The sequence below is a fragment of the Rattus rattus genome, chromosome 6 (assembly GCF_011064425.1).
Source record: "Rattus rattus isolate New Zealand chromosome 6, Rrattus_CSIRO_v1, whole genome shotgun sequence".
Lineage (NCBI taxonomy): Eukaryota > Metazoa > Chordata > Mammalia > Rodentia > Muridae > Rattus > Rattus rattus.
Window position 1 is genome coordinate 137,392,886 of NC_046159.1, and position 18,146 is coordinate 137,411,031.

Sequence of the window (18,146 nt, forward strand, 5' to 3'; positions counted from 1 at the left end):
TAATTAATACACACCCATGCGCAGGTACGTGAACACATGCATAAATGTATGCATGTGCATACACATGAACTCATGCACACATGTACATACATGCACATACATGCACAGTAAACTAGATGAAAGGAGTAGATACTAAAATAAAACCAAGTTGTCCAGCTACTGGGAACATTAGTGGAACGCTACCTCCACTCCATTTGTATGCCACATAGCACTGGGCACATTCCCACGTAGGATTTGTTAATGGTGCTTTCTACAGTCAGCACTGACCTAATCAAATTTAATTCAAAGATAATTGGAATCATTGATTAGCTTCATCCTGATCTTAGGCACATATATCGAATAAAATCTTGCATTTGTAAGGAAAGTTTTCTCTAACTCCTTTGCAGTCATTTTTTGATAGTTTTATTCTACTTAAAGAGCCACCTTCCTGCTCCTCTTGTATGAGTGTGCACAGTCATGCAAGTTTATTATTTTTATAAGAAATATGATAGCATTTCTGGTGAGGAAAAGAAAATTAAAGCTGTCTTCCCCCAAGAAACCCTCTTGTTTCTTATAGCTCATCTTCCTGTGATTTCTTGACTACTAAAGCCTTGTGGTCTGAATGATAAAATTATCAAAGTGAGAAAGTGAAATGAAAACAAAAGAAATCGACAGAGATAGAATGTATTCAAACAAAATGGTCTGAAATACAGTGGAGTACAGTTACGACTATTTTGGAGAATTGGGCATTCATTTCATCAAGGTAACAGTCAGACTCACTTCTGTCTTAGAGCAGATAGCCAAGTCCTGTGCTATGATCGGGGCGTGTAATATGAACGGCCACCACACGAAGTGACACCGTAGTGCAAAATGCAAGTGTGTTGCAATGTCAAGACGAAGACACTACAAATCCTCAAATCCAGCCAGACCGTGGCCAAGCTCCTGGAAATGACTGAAACTACAATGCCTTATTAGAAGAGAAAAGTCACCAGGGAAAAGGAGAGAATAGAAGCTAATTGACTTTGTTTTGCCAATTGGAGAAAGCAGGGGGTTCATCAAAGAGCCCTGATAGAAAGCTAGCTCGATTCCTTTTCATTTCTCCATTTTCTCCTTATGGTTCAGCACCCTCACATCTCACACTGCCTGCACAATCAGCCAGCCACAGGGTCTGCATCTGTTTTCTACCTTTGGTTCTGGCTTAGCTTCTGAATGACAGAAGTCCTGCTCACAATGCATAATCACTGGCAGAACTAGTTCTCTCTCTCTCTCTCTCTCTCTCTCTCTCTCTCTCTCTCCATATATATATACACATATACATAAATATACATATACACACACACACACACACACACACACACACACACACACATATATATATATATATATATATATATATATATATATATATATATATATATATATCATGACAGCATCCTTAACATCTTTTATAAAGGAAAGCCATGAAGTGCAAGCCAGACTTTCGGTTGTTTTCATCAAATCACAAAACTGCCATGGTCCCACCACACATCTGCAAGTGTGGCTGCAATCTAAACCCCAGTGGTTTGTGGAGCTCCATTACCTAGCATCATCCAGGTATCAGGCCTTAGTAAAGACAGACACAGAAACACACGATGCGTCTTGTATATTTATGTGTGGTTTTTGCTGCCCTCTGTGTAGAGTTCAGACTGCCCTGAAATCCTTCGTAGCTGCTGCATTATCATCCAGAGTGGCAGCATCACTAGTGTGTATCATCGTGCTGAGGTAAAGGCTGCATGTTTGTATCTTTAGACTCAGAAGAGAAGGGGCTGTCATGGGAATCCATTTTTGCTGAAGGATAAACGAATCCATTAATGATCAACTGAATGTGTGTAACAGTTTTAGTTTGTTTACAGAAGAATGTGCCAGATGAGACAAATTCATGCAATAATGGTGAGACTGGTTCCTCTGCTATCTACCTTGGAGATGCCGCCTTTGTGAATGGTGACAGGACACAGAACTACAGGGACTCCAGGACTCCAGAGACTCGAAAGACGACAGGGTGCAGCTACTACAAAGAGCATGAGGTACTTGAGTGAACTTGGCTTTCTTTCACTTTCTTTTTTAGATATGAAAATAAAATCACTTTATTTGTATATATAATAATTCTAGGGAAGACTAAAGAAAACCAAGTCACAAATTAATGAATAAAACCGTGAAATTCACAGGGCATGATGGCACATTCCTGGAATCCCTTTGCTCAGGAGATCAGGATCAGAAACTCAAGGTAGCAACAAAAGAACCAAAAAGAGCTTGAAATCAATCCATTTCACAAGAACCAGGAACAGGTCTGGAGACCTGAATGTTAACACTTGAAAGCATCAGGAAACCATCAGGAAGGTAAAGTACCACAGGTTCGCATCTCTCAGCCTCTGCTGACAAGTCAACCTGGTTTTCTTTATCAGCAAAACGGAGCAATCTCGTGCCTACTACAAGTTCTAGTGTGCACCAGGACTTACATGTCCCAGGTCACTTAAATAACACATTAATGCAATGCAGATACCACAAGATAGGAACCCTTCCTACTAACTTTCAGATGAGGCTCTGCTCATCCTATTAAATGAACACATTTAGTGATAAAGTACTTGTTAGGCTCTAAGATGCCAAGTTTAATTTAGTAGTAACACAGAGCCCTGGAATACTCCTTCCAAAAAAGATAAAGCCAGTCTCCTTGAGCTCTTGCAAGTGGCTTCTATGTTCTTTCTAGAACATCGGCACTGCCCCCTCCTTCCTGCTGGCTTCTCATTGCTCTCACTTCTGTCACCTTGTCATCCTATTAGCCAACCTGTGGCAACTCTGCTTTGCTCCAGTTCCTGTCAACATGCGCACAGCCTATGCCGGCTATTGTCTGCTGTGACTTCTTGGTGCCAGTGCACACTGGAGCAAAGGGATTACCCGTCTTGTCTTACACGGATCATTTGTAAGTTACCACACTTGCACTCTCTTCTTTTTTCTATATTTAGCTAACCTACCCTTTAGAAAATAGTCAAGTGCATTGTCTGACACAGCATTTACCTGCAAGGCTGGACTCCTGATTTTCCCAGATGATTTTCTGACCCTTGAGTACATCGCGCTAACAGTTAATTATGGGCCTTGCCTATGACAGACACAGACTGGCCATGCACATCGTCACCACTTCTTTATCAGAGTTACTAACTCAAGCACAAGGAGAATGAGGCCAAGGGCAACTCCCCTCTCATACGTCCAATTGACTTTTCTCCCCTATAAAGTCAGTTTATCCGTCAATAGGTTTGGAAAAAGCTGATGAAGCAAACATAGTAAGAGGGGCACAGCATCTCACAAGCAGACTTCATGGCCACTCCGTTAAGATCTTGTTGGAGTTTGGGACAATCAATCAAATCCTGGGACAACCAAATAACAGCAGGGTTCCTTTATTTAACAGAAAGAAAGACTAGCAAAACTTGGTGTTGGAATATAGTTTTGAATTCTGCCAATATTTAGTATCATCCTGTACATCTATAGAGGTAGAGATGCGTTCTAAGCCACCTTTTAAAAGCTAGATTCACTCTTGCCTATCTACAATGTAGATGATTTCTCAAAGATCATAAATGGAGGGCCTGTTGGCATGTCACCTGCAGTTCACCTCACATTCCTAGCTGTGACTGGGTAATAAAGTTACTCTAGTGACTGCCTATGAGATGTTTCAGGGGACCGGGGATACCATGTTCTACATTGGAATGCCTGATGTATGCTAAAACAAAACAAACAAACAAACAACCATTGCTGTGCTTTGAGGATTAACTAATTAGTTTCTGAGATAAGAGTTTACTATACAGTGCTGACTACCTTGAACTCCTGGAGACCTCTGCCTATGGCTCCTGGGTGTTGAAGCTACAAGCATGTACCACTAAGACCAGCCTGCTCTATGAATCTCGGTAAGAAACAGGACCTCTTTGCCATTACAAATGCTAGACATACACTACGCTGGGGGTCTTGTACAGCCAAAACATGGCATGTGACTTCAGCTCTGCCAATTAAACAAACACTATTGGCTCACTGGATAGGAACAACCCAAGAAGCAAGGAGGCTTCAGAGTTATTTTGACTTTTTGACATTAGCAGGCAGTGACATTTATTAACCTAGGGAAGCCATACAAGCAATTGAGAGGGAAAACCTTTCTTTAAACACTTCTGATGGCCGCATGTGCTCAGGTCGGGCACACTTCCCTGCCGTGGCTCTGGCTCTGGTTCTGGTGACCCAGCATCACCTGATCTTTCTTGTTTTAAAGTATATAAGCAAGGCTGTCGGCCATGATACCCCTACAAGGTGTCCTCATTCAATTAACCAGGCACAGTTTCTGCTTTGCAATAGGGAACTCTCACTGGCACATCCACCTTGAACAAAAAAGATTCGTTGATTCCTCAGACACGACGACCATGCATTGGTGGCCATGCCATCGTCTGAAGCTGCTCTAACTGATAAAGTGTCAGATTTGTTCTGTAACTTCCACTTAGCAGAACATTTACTTGGAAGAAAAAAGAGTTAGAATGCAGGCAATGCTGTGAGAATGTAAGTCAGGTAGGCAGACGTGCTCTACCCTGGAGTGATGAGTGGCAAGACTGAAGCCACATGGCATGCTTTGGCTGCACAAGATCCCCAAGTAATGTGTGTCTAGAGTTTTGTAATGGAAACTCTTCAATGTGAGTTAGAGTGATAAAAATGTTGTCTCCTCTTGCCACTTTTCCCTCTGTTTCTCTGTCTCTGTCTCTCTGTTTCTCTGTCTTTCTCTGTCTCTGTCCATGTCTGTGTCTCTGTCTCTCTCTTTCTTTGAGAGATTTAAAACATAATGAGATCTTTAATATACCAGATAGTCTGACATGCACTAGACAGGGAGGGAGGCACTGCCCTTGATAAACTTGGCTCATTTGGAAATCGGGGCTATTTTTATACAGAGGTGGGCCCTCAGCACAAGCCTCTGCCACTGATGAAGGGAAGGTCTCAAAGTTCAGTTCACAGAGCTCTCTTCTGTAGTCTGCACTAATTTATAATGGAGCCCTAGTTAGCGACTAATGCATGGAGAGCCAACCCAACACTTAGGATGTTAAAGTAAAAACAAACATCACAATCTCACAAATTAATGGACATTTCTGGATGGGTTTTACAAAATTTGCTGAACTATGAAAACACATTATGGGGTTTTTGGTGATCTTTCAATCATGTATGATGTTTGGCCCCATTGTCACAGGTCAGAGCATGGCGGGAGAAATAAGATGACTGTATCTATTGCTATCGTGATTAGTTATAGTCTCTTGGTTTTCCTTCTTTCACTGACAGTTTTTGAGCAGTAATTCATAGACTAACATTTGCATATGATCTATATACATGTTTTCAAGGGCTCAGGAATAGGCTAGGTAATAACTGGTCTCCTGATTGTCCATACATAATAATGTATTGATAACTTTAAGCACTGTGTAGTTAATATCTAAAACCTATGTATCCTGTAAAATTGAAATTTTGTCCATGTCTCATAAGCTCACTCAACTCTTTGACTTAGTTTGGATGGTTGGTTGGTTAGTCAGTTAGCTAGCTAGTTAGTTGGTTTTGGTAGGGTCACATCAAGTGGTCTTAGCTGTCCTGGAAGTCTCTGTGTAGATCTGGTGTCTTTGAACTGACAGATCTCTGCTTGCTTCAGCTCCCTGAGGGCTAAAATCAGAGGCACCAGCCACCATGCCTGGATTGCTTCCTTTTGTACATCGTGGCTGTTAAACACACAATGACAAGGATGCTCAAGATTGCTGTCTCCTTTACAATCTAAAGCAAAACGCAATAGGTAGGTAATTGGCGGCAAAACGCATTTTTATAACCGTGTTCCTCTGTTTGCTATGCCTCTCGCTTTCGTCATACTATTAAACACAACGATGTGGCACTCAATTAGTTTTTATCAAAAAATCTGTTGTTTCTAGCCACAAACTCATTGCTTAAGCTTTCTGTCTAAGCAGAAGGCATTTTTTGCTAGCATTGTCTCAGCTGAATGTTTCGGTGAGCCGCCGTTTCTAAGTGGTATCATATTTTTCTTTCAAGTCTTAAACCCACAGTGAAAGGCAGCGAGCTATACCAGCCTATTAGACCATTACAGAAGCACCTCCCTTGTCAAGCCTTTTCCTAGTCAAAGGTAACCCTTACCATCTCTCATCTGAAGGCACTGCTGGAGGCATGCTTCTCAGGGGCTCATGTGCCCTGTCACTGAGACATAAGCCACCTGGGGAGGCCATGCCCAAGTCCCAGCTCTGAAGCTTCCAGCTCATGACCTCCACATGCTGTGAAAGTGGGTGAGAAACTCAGTTTCAGACAGTTTTAGTAGCTTTTCATGATGCTTGGGAGGATGAACAAAGTTCTGTTATCCGCTAAATTGCTGGGCTGATTATAATTAACTCCGAAGTCATCCCCTTGAGGTTCCCCCCCCCCCATATCACTAACATTCCATCCTTTATCTCATTATTCTCAGAAGGCTTTAAGAAAACTACAGTGTTGATGGAAACAATGTAAAGGAGCTAGGGTTAGAGTCCCTGACAAAGAAACGATTGCATGAGCATTGTCACAAATATGACCCGTTTGCACAGTGAGGCTTACAGGTGTACCTCAGAAACTCACTAAAATGTAACTCTAATGAAAGATACAATGGAAAGCAAAGAAACAATAGAGTCTAGAAATTTGTCAAAACCTCTTGCTTTCCCTGTACGTCTAGGATTTTAATGAGTGTGGTCTATTGAATTTTTTTTCCTGTATTGTTTACCTTACTATGTGATTTCAAAAAGAGTTTTTCCATGTTTTCTGAAAGGATTTTGTTTGTTTATATTTGGTAGTGGAAATTGATTCCAAGGTCTTTTACAATGTAGGCATGAACTTGTGATAGTTTGAATGATGAATGCCACAAATTTGAACATGTGGACCCCAGCTGTGGCAATGATTGAGCACATTGTGGAGAACTTTGGCCTTCCTTGAGGAAGCAGTTCGGTGATGGCCAGCCTTTGGGGTCCATGGTCTCACCACAACTCCAATTTTCCCTCAGCTTTGTGCATGCAGTTCAAAACATAACTCTGAGCTTCCCAGCTCTTGCCTCTGTGCCTCCTGTTCCCTGGCATGCCTCCCCAACTAAAAATGCAATTCAAACATGAAAGCAAAGATTTTACAGTATCTCAGAAATTGTCAAACTGTCTTGCTTCTCCCCAGGATAGACTCACCCCTTCTGGAGTCTAAATCAACCCTTCTATGAATTGCTTTTGGTCATGGATTCTATCACACCAATAGGAGGGTAAGAAATGTAGACCTCTGCCACGGAGATGTCTGTCCACACAGGATCTCACTAATCTGACCAGGCTGGCTTTTAACATGTTCTCAAGCCTGGGCAAGCCCTATATTTGTGACTCTCCTGCCTCAGTCTTCTGAGTGACTGGAAAAAACAAGTATAGACACTAGACCTAGTAAGAAGTACTGTTGGTGACACGGAGCAACAAAAACAATGCTACCCAGGAAGTAAGTCCCATCAGTTTTAAAATATGATATCATTATAAATTTTGGGAAAGTTTAGATTGCAATGTTTGAGCTTGATTTCAAAAAAGCTACAAGTTTATGTGTAAACAGGTACACACAAACACACACATATACAAACACACACACACACACACATACACACAAACATGTATGTGTGTTTACCTACACATCAGGGAATGTACAGGGCAATAATATAGAATCTTGCTTTATGAAAACAAGTCTGCTTTCCCATTTCTGACCAAAGACTACAACCAAGTATAGCCACAACAATGAACAGTGGGAAATGCACACACACACACACACACACACACACACACACACACACATGTGCGCGCGTGCGTACACACAGATATATCTCCTAACCAGAAGATAAAGCAAGATGGGCCTGAAAATAACCCAACCTAGCTCATAGCTTTCTGCTTTTAAAGTGCTAAAATTCATAGTTTTATGCAACAGTACAAGAGAACATTAAAGGTAACAATGAGCTCAGATGGTGGTCTATGCCTATAATCAACCCCAAGGCTTGGGAAATTGAAACAAGAGGATCTCATGTCCAACACTGGCCAAAGCGCAATAGCAAGACCCTGTTTAAAGACAAGAAAGACAGACACGGACGTGAGACCTTAGCACGGTCCAAAGAGAAAAACCAACAGAGCACACCTGCATTTTCAGTGTTGTGCTCACACTTCCCTTAACCATTCCTCTACGGCCCTGTCTTCATCCTTCTCCCACCACCCAAGAAAACATCACCCACTCTAGCTTCCTACCTTACACCCATGGTGGTACTCAGTCCATCCCTCAAAGGCATTTCAATCGACAGACTCGCCGTCACTTCCTAGTGATAGGACACACTCAAGACAAGTATGCTTCTGCTAGTTATGGTGAGAGCAATCTATCTACTAGCATGTGGAGGAAGAGAGCAATCTATCTACTGGAATGTGGAGGAGGTTTCACTCTTAAGGCATCAGCAGTGTAAGTACGAAGAGTAAGAATTTGGGTAGCACTGTACAGAATCCTTTAGACCATTTCCAGGGGAATGATTTTTAACACTGAGTGACTGCCATTTCTACAGCAACTGGCGATGACCCTGAACCTCTGACTTCAGAGGTTCCCTGGAACACCGTGTAACTCACAAACAGGGTGTAGCAAAGGGTCTTCAGCAGAGGGAGCAGATGGAGACACAGAGAGTACTGAGAGGGAGGCAAGCCCCCTGAGGAAAGGGAAGAAAATAAGGTAAACTGAGAAATGAAGAGGAGGCAGAGGGGGAGGAAACCAAGACCACACTCCTCACGTAGGATGCCGTGCGTGCCTGACATGTGGTTGATTAAGACCTTCCATATCTAGTCCTCTAGCACAGGGACAGGGACATTTTCACTCACACGAAGAAAAAGGCTTATCAGTCTTAATCAGCAAATATTACAGAAGGCAGTGGATTACCATCAGTTTGGCTGCCAATTCTACAGAACATACGCATTGTTATCTGCCTGATGATTGTATTGCACTTTCTTTTAAGATTTGAAGATATTGTCACACTGTGGTTGTCAGTTTCTCTACCAGGTCTGTTAATTTAGGTGTCCCAAGCCCCGCTTTTTATTCCAGTTTAATTGTCCAATTAGAGGGAGGAAATAAATATCCCTTCTGGAAAGCACTATAGAAGTAAGTACAGATAGAAAAATCTAGATTTTTATTAAAATATGTAAATCAGACATCCTAGAAAACATGAATGGAAAGTTCCAAGCCCAAGCCATCTCAATACATTATTGACTCCAAATCATGAAGGAAACAAAAGAAATTTTATTTGCATTGATGTGTGAATCTGCCTCCATTCTTGGTAGCATGTAATATATGCAAGTTGCTAGCTCTAGCTGTCCTTGTAGCTGCATTACCATATTATTCAAATGTATCTATCATTTATATGTAAATAGACAAGACGAATGGCTTTTTCATGAGACAACAATTTCCAAATGATAAACAGACAGAGGCAGACATTAGCAAGATAAAACTGCTTCAAATATTCATTCTTTCATACTTTTAAAGAAAATGGGGTTTTTATTTTTATTTCAATAAAAATAGTGTGGTAATTATAAAAATGGGACTTTAGTACCATCAAAAATACCGGTAGCTATTCTTCTCAATAAAAAAGTCCGCATCGATGTCATTTGTATCCTATAAATTACATGCTCTCGGATCCATCTGCGAGAACTCAGATGCTAATTATCATGGTTACGTCCCATGATTCCACAGTTAAATGCTGAGACGGTGCTACACAAACACCATATGTTTTACTGAGGGAAATGGAGAAAGATTAATTACCAGTTGAAGTTCAGGTCTTTCAGCAGTGACATCCTCAACACAAGAAGATTGTTACACGGTATGCTATACAAATTGGGAGCTTTAGTTAATAGCTGAAATAACTGAGGTGGAAAACTTTGAAGCCTAAATTGTGGATATTAGGATCCCATGCCCCTCCCCCCACCAAAATAAAGCTCTACCTAGGGATGGCTTTTGAGAAACCAAGTTATAAATCCCGAGCAAAACATTTGTGTTGTTCCTGAATTCCTTTGCGAGTGATCATTATTTTCGATAGACCTACGGATCACAGTGTAAGCATACTAGTAACCAACAGGCTATAAATATCAACACGTCTAACAAAATGCATACCCAAAAACTTCTATTTTTGTACTCCGAAATACAATTCATTTCAGTACAGAAATCCAACGTAATAGCACCGTGAGGATTCTGTTCACATTTAACTAGTACGGTCTGGATCTTTCTTATTTCACTTACCACATATTCAAAGACAAGTGTCAGTGTTTCCTTGGTGTGGATGATGTCATGAAGAAGCACGATGTTTGCATGCTTTAATCCTTTCAGCAGAGAAGCTGTAAAATAAAGTGGACAGAGAAAGAATCCGTCATTGGTTGCCACGCACCAGCATGTTTCCTTATCCATTCGGTCCCTGTCAGACGGAAGATTTCTATTTCCCATGTTCTAAACCAGAACAACAGGTGGAAGAACATGACTTTAATTTCATACAACTCTCCCAACCATATCCATTGTCACTTGTCAGTAGTCTCTGGATAGGTTCGACTGAGTTCCACGGAGTCCGCTTACTCGCTTTGGTTCCAGTTCTTTCAAACGAAAGATTACAATGTGTTTGTGTGTGACAGCATGTGTGTGTGCACACGGCATGGTACACATGTGGAGATCAGAGGACAGTCCTCGGGAATTGGTTCTCCCCTCCTACATCGTAGGTTCCTGGATAGAACATGGGTCCTCAGGCTTGGCAGCAAGTACCTCTACCCACTGAGCCATCTCACCAGTCCTCAAACTCTTTTAAATTTTTGCAATTTGTTTTAACGAGGATCATTTATTATCAAATATGGTTTCTCTTAGCATATGGCCCATGTGCATATATTCTACTACTGTGTGGAAATTCATGTAAATATCAACTAGACCATATTGCTTCATACTTTAATTGAGTTTTAAAACTGTAATGACTTTCTGAAGGGAATAATAGTTCTACCAATTACTGAGAGTGCAGTGTTAATGTCTCCAACTTCAACTGCGGTTTAATTAAAGTGTCTTTTGAGTTCTATTGCTTCTTATATTTTATTTATCTTTTATGTTTGTTTGTGTGCGTGGGTTGGTTTATGTCTTAATTAGCTTCAGCTGTCAACCTGATAAAGTCCACAGTTATCTGAGGATGTCTCGATTAGGAGGTTGCCTCAAACCAGACTATGTCTGTCTGGTCCATGTCTATAGCGTTGCTGGGCTCAATATGAAAGCTAGCTGAACAGAAGGCAGGAAGAAGCCTGGAAGGAAGGAAGGAAGGAAGGAAGGAAGGAAGGAAGGAAGGAAGGAAGGAAAGAAGGAAGGAAGTGAAAGGAAAGGAACCTTTCTCTCAGTTTTCGTCTTCGAGTTCCTGCCTCCTGCTCTGATTTCCATCTGCTGTGGACTGTTACTCATGAGATGTAAGAAACCCTTTCCCACATGAGGTGCTTTGGGGCATTAGTGTTTATCACAGCGACAGAACTTAAACTAGTGTGCATGCACAGGTACACATCGGTGTATGTGGAGGTCAGACGTCTCATTGCAGGAGCCGGTCCTTTCCCCTACGTAGTTCCCTGGCGCTGACCTCAGGCTGCCATGTCTGATGCCATGGGCCTTTTGTCTAACTCACCATCACAGCCCTGCTCTGTTAGGTTCCTGAGGAGCTGGTGTTCACTGCACACCCCTGTATCGTGCTGCTTTTGGTGCATTAACCATTTTAGGGATGTGTATGTTTGTGTCTGGACTTCTCTGCTTTGCCTGGACTTATCTGCTTTGCTCCTGATCTTGTGTGGCCTGCTCGGTTTGAACGTGAGTGTTTACTTAGTGCACCTTTTAGGATCACTGTTCTCCTACCTTTCGATACTGCTGTGAGAGTGTGAAGTTTCACAAACAGCAAATAACCGAACCATATGTTTTTAAATCGTACTCTGACGATGTCTGAGTACGGATGGGATTAGGCCATTTCTGTTTATTTTAGGTATTAAGTGCGGGTTTGATTATCATTTGAAGCTCCCCTAAACACCTTGCAATTTAGTTCCCATTTATTCTGTTTGTTTCTATCTTCTACATTCTGAGGGGTTGAATTAATGCTTGTTTTATTTCACTTTCCCTTTTATTTTTTTGTTACTCATTTTCTGCTGAGCTTTAGTACGTTCAACACAATGAGGCCTTCTGTTTGGTTCATATAGCCAAAGAGATGAAGAAAAAACTATTTAATTCATATTACAATATTCTTGGTAGTGTTCTTTAGTTTCATGGTGGGTATCGGGTGAGATCATTAGCTAAAGTGCACAGGTTCCCCTCTCTCTGTCTCTGTCTCTCTGTGTCTCTCTCTCTGTCTCTGTCTCTGTCTCTGTCTCTCTGTCTCTGTCTCTGTCTCTGTCTCTCTCTCTCTCTCTCTCTCTCTCTCTCTCTCTGTGTGTGTGTGTGTGTGTGTGTGTGTGTGTTATCTGTCTTGTGGGGTGCAGATTCCTCTGTTCTATCCTTACTCCTTCCATGGACTGGATGCCTAGCTGAGGATCCTTCCTCTTCCTCCTTTACACAATGGGTGCCAGCAGGTGAGAGGTGAGCTCCCCAGTTCCATGGTGCAGGCTTTTTCTCTTTCCCCTGTCCTTCCTTCTTCGTTTTCAACATCACTTGAGATGGACCGCCCTTTCTTTATATGACATCAGCTCCACAGAGGCAAAGCTTTCCAGGAGCCAACACTCCTGGTACCTCACACCTCCAACCTCCTTGGCTGTATGTAGGCAATGCTGTCAACCACACTGAGTCTAGCTTTCTTTTTCTTGAGTATTTTCCTGAGCTTCAAAGGATCCACTCTCTCTTTCCTCCTCAGTTTCCTCACCCTCTCTAAGGCCTCCCCAGCACTGCTCTCTGTACCCACAGGCTTCTAAGGCTTTCTATTGATCATGAGGGATGAGTCACTCATGCTGTCAGAGAGTGTGAATGAGACAAATCAAGTGCAGGCTGCTAATCTCCTACTCCACAGGGAAAAGGACATTTTGCATAGTGGGACATCCCTATGTGTACACAACACCATGTACATCAAATTTACTTGATGCCATTTATTTCTACCTCTCAAGCATGGGGTATCTGTTACTTGAGTGAAGAGACATAGAGCCAGCTGACAACCCTTCCTCAAGATAACCTGACATCTGCTTACTCCATAATCAACACTAGTCATCTACGTCAAGCCGATGACATCATTTTATCTTAGCACCATTTCATACCTCCATCTCCAGAAACCAGAGAGATGGGCTACCACAGGTCATAATTTCAAGTCCGGGTCATTGAATGCCATTCCTTCCCCCCTCCTATTATAAAGGGAACTACACAACTCCAACCCTGAGTCTCTTGTCACCAAAATTTTGGGAACGATGCCATAAAAACAGAAAGGGTTTAGAGTAACCCATAGATTTAGATTTCTGCTTTTAAAAACATATATTTGGGTATTTAATTGTTTTATAATTTACATTATCTCCCAACAATAATTTTAGTGGAACTAAGGCCAAATGACATGAGAAGACTTCAAGTCATTACTCATTCCATGTAAGTACTGCATTTAGTCTTACTTCTTTCTAACTCTGCATAAGAATAAGATATGCGCTTGCATGTAGGAGCCAGGAAACCCACGGGAGGCCATCGGATCCCCTGGGTGCTGAAGGTTATAAGTTACCTGACAGGGACGTGGGAAATGAATTCAGGTCTTCTCTAGGATCAGTGTACTCTCTGAATGGCTGAGCCAACTCTCCAGCCCTATTTCCTTTATTCTCTCATGGAAGTGAAAACATGTAAGCCTAGAAGTTGTCTTTAAATTCGACAAGTAATGGAGGGTAAATATACTTATGATTTTAATCTGTTTTTCCTTTTATAACTTTTCTTATAGGGAGAGAGCTTGAACTTATACAAGAAATACACAAATGTATCGGATCAATAATCCTAGTAATTTATAATCTCTTTTAATTATCCAACTCTCTCACCAGCTTTACACCACGAAAGCCTTAATAAATTTCCAGGGCTAGTTTATTAATCTGTAGAACAAATTCCCATTTGCTGATTATCTTCCCGCACTTCTCTTCTGAGGCAGACTTCAGAAGAGACCACCATTTCACATCACAGCAGGGTATTTGAAATTGATGACCGGTACAGGACTTAATACCTACTCTGTGAAGGAACATCTACAAAGGAAACAAATTAAGGACCTACTGAAATCACATTGTAAGACGGGATCCTGACTATGTGAGGCAAGTTTCAAAAACATATTATGTAACATTATTTGTAATCTTGTCCAATTTCATTTTTCAACACCCTCTTATGTTGTCAAGTATAGTGATGACCTATCCGTACGGATAAGACTCTAAGAAAGAACTGAGGCTTCCAGTGCATTAGGAAGCCACACTCAGAGCACCTCTGCCTCAGTTTCTTCCTCCCCACTTCCCCTTTTACTGATTTCCTCTTCCCCCTGCTTCCTCCTAAAGCCTTTCTTATTTCCCAAAATAATATCTTTACCCCTAATATGCTCTACTGTGTTTCCCCCACAATTTCAGCAACACCAAATTCCTGTTAAATTTTCATCTTGGGTAAGAGTGGCTTGTTTGTTTGCTTGAATGGTTGGCTGTTTTTGTTCTTTGTTTTGTCTGTTTTTCTTGAAAATTTATTAATATCACAGAAGTTTTTTTTCTGTAATTTGACCAATTCCATGTGATGTCTCAAAGCCTTCAGTTATCTTCTAAATAGGTCTTAATTTTGACAGTTTGTAGATTCCAGGATATATTTATGTATGCTTTCTCAACACACTGGCAGATAGATGAGCATCAACATTTGAAAGTAAGTGCTTTTTTGAGATTAACGTAATGAGTCTGTAACTGGAAAAGGATAGAGTCACTGATTCCAAAGGTGATGACAGAAAAATGGCATTCGATGGGGGAAAACAGCCAGCAGTCTCCCAACACAAGGACAGGTGACAGACGAGACCCACTCTGAGGCTGCCAACCCAGCAGCCACGGGTTGTAGCAGGTGCCTAATGCTGTAGTTTCTGCTGCCATCGAGGCAAATAAAGTCTCCTGGGTGCCAACTCAATCCAGAGACCCACACCAGTGAGTTCTGGAGCCAGGCTCTCCTTCTCAGCACCAAGCACTGTCAAAATAACACCCTTCGTACCCTTCATAGACAGAACCATACCATACGCTTACCATGTGTGATTTTCTCATAGTTTGCATACGAATCCAATCCTGCATCAGTTGCCTTACTCACTGGGTATGCCTCCTCTCGGTACAAAGTTTAGCCAACCATTCAGCAACATTTCAAACTCAATTCACCAGAATGTTTGAGATGGCACTACTGTGCACGCCACAACATTTTGAATTAGCATTGAAGGTGCAAAAAATCATAACTTTGGGGCTCTGAAGTCAAACTGGTAAGACGAAAGGTTTTTCCATTCAAAAAGGTTAACTAGGGGATGCAGGGAACTCCAGTAGAATGTGGCAGACTTTAGACATGGTACCAGTCACACGCCAGGAACTCCCATTTTGAGATGCAGAGGAGTCTCCACTCTGATTTACAGGGGGTGGATTTTATTTACTATCTGTCCCCAAGATAAAAATAAAATCCGAATCAATACAGAAAAGCAGAGTAGATACATTTGATTCAATCTCCAAATGCAACAGAGAAAAACTGCATATAGTAAGGAAAAGAACCCTTCTTTAGAATTTGAGGATCTCAAATTCTCCTAAGAAAGCAAAGACTGGAGACATATACCATATATGTAAGTCACTGTACCTTCAGTGTTTGGAAAGAGATTGGGTACTGTCTATTTCCTGTCATCTCTTCTGAGTATTCTCTGCCAGTGGGAGAAGGGTAGCAGTTGGTTCTTCATTTTGCCCAGACAATAGTTAGCACCCACAAAACCCAAGGATTCAACCATGTCTCAAGCTACAGACAGCAGACCCTTTTTCAACCCACACTCTGAAACCCACAGTTTACCATAAATAGTAACAACATTCAGCTGAGAGCTCCTATCTGATTTGTTAGTAAATTCTTTTTTCTCAGCTAAAATATTGCTGGGGTGAAATGAAAAGAAAGGGATGCCTCGTTTTCTTGTGACTGTGGTGGGATGTAGTTTCGTAGCATGAGAGCAAGCATGTACCCGGAACACTGACAGGCAGCTCCTGGGACTCCATCCACCTGCCATAATACATGCTGCCTAGCTGGACACGAGTTTCAAGAACAAGCACACATGCCATGGATCTACTCATTTCTGGGTCTTCCCTTAATGGTACCATAGATATGGAGTCGGGGAGGGGAGAGAGAGGAGAGAGAGAGAGAGAGAGAGAGAGAGAGAGAGAGAAACACCCCTCAGCCTAATAAAAAATGTGATTGTATCTTTAACAGTATATTTGCCTTATGTATGCGTGTGTGTGTGTGTGTGTGTGTGTGTGTGTGTGTGTGTGTGTGTGTACCAGTTTATATGCATATGAATGCACTTGTGGGGGTAGGGTCAAAGGACAAAACTGAGTATCTTCCTCAGCTGTCATATTTTAAGGCAGGGTCTCTCGCTAAACCAGACGTTCACCATTTTGTTCAGACAGGTTAGCCAGCCTCAGAGGTCCTCTTCTCTATGCACTGGACTACAGGCTCATTTTCTTTCTTTTTAAATATAGGTTCTGGGGGAATTGAGCTCAGGACTTCATGTTCTTTTACTATACCATCTCCCCAGTCTGTTTTGAGGTTTCTATACACATACTCTGGAGTTATGTGGGGGGGAGAAGTCATGGCTAATCCAAAATACCAAGCTAAAATAGATATAACATCATGAAGACTTAAATCCCACACAGGTTTCATAATAATGTTTTTGCTTCACAGATGTCGTTCAAATGTGAAAAGCTAATGGTAGGTTAGAAATACTTTAATAATATCTACTTTTGCCCCAAAACTCTACATACTTTTTATTTGCTTCTTAACTTTGTTTTCCTACAGGGACATGGGCAAAAATTCAATTCCCCTATACACTCTTACTACTCGGCCTCTTTGATTTCCCCAACGACACAAAACTGAAGCATACTACTGGACTTTTCAGCTTCCATCTACACCCTTGACATCAATAACCTACTTATCCATCAGTTGACTGACTGCAACGGTCAGACGTCTGGGAGCTAACTCCACACGGCAGCCACATACACAACACTGACTACTTACTATATCACCTCAAAGAACAGATTCCTCTACTAGTGTAGCTTAGCCATGAGAACTGTCAATAGATGAAGAAATATGATGTAGTTCAACCCAACGAAGTCTGATTCAGAGTGACGTCAGAGTTTTCAGGAGCACGTTGTTACACTTGCCACCATTAGTATTCAAATCAACTAAGCAGCCATGAAAGGGCCAAGAAAGAATTGACTACGAAAAAGGGAGGATTCCATTTTTTTAGGTTAGAAGAGAAAGGAAAGAGTTTAATTTCTGTCTGTACTTCTCTGTATCATTTGTCTTGCCTGTGACAAAGATGCATTGTGTTCGTAATTTAAAATGTATCTGGAAAATTCTTTATTTTCACCACGCTGATGGAAATAAAAAGCTTTCAGAGGCTTTAGTGCACACTTGGTGCGCAGCTACAGAACAAATCCAGCAATGCAGCATTGTAACTGAAACTGTAGCTTAACCATCCGTCCTCTACACTAAAGGACTAGTAAGAATGGGTGACGAGGGCTTACTTTTCTCCTTTGCAACTCGGCAACACCGAGAGCCCATAGTAAATTATAATTCTCTCTCATAACATACAAATTGTTGGAAGTATTCCTTTTCTAATTGTTGGTGATTTCCTTGAAGTTAAAATTAACCCTCACATTGCAAAACACTTCAACTCCTGCTGTAGATTACAGTTAGCTCAGCCTACAAATGGCTGGTCATGTGGTCTACAATAGTCTAGTTAATCTTGTGCATGTTTGCCCCAGGAATGATCCACAAGAAGGCGGGCACTACATAAATGCTGAACATTTATGTAACTTCTGCTGACTGTGAGTGCATAGCAGTGGGTGAGAACAGTGGTGGTTGTGATCTGGGCACTGACCAGG

The 18,146-nt window shown here is 41.6% G+C and overlaps 1 protein-coding gene across 4 annotated transcripts in view; it reads right to left on the minus strand.

Moving 5' to 3' along the window:
* The window catches only part of Cdk14 (cyclin dependent kinase 14), a 475,778-nt gene that overhangs the window by 232,261 nt on the left and 225,371 nt on the right, over positions 1 to 18,146 (minus strand). For all 4 annotated transcript variants that reach the window (XM_032907015.1, XM_032907014.1, XM_032907013.1 and 1 more), the window contains one exon: positions 10,315 to 10,409. In XM_032907015.1, the coding sequence (XP_032762906.1) occupies positions 10,315 to 10,409 (95 nt within the window). The remainder of the gene's footprint in view (positions 1 to 10,314; positions 10,410 to 18,146) is intronic.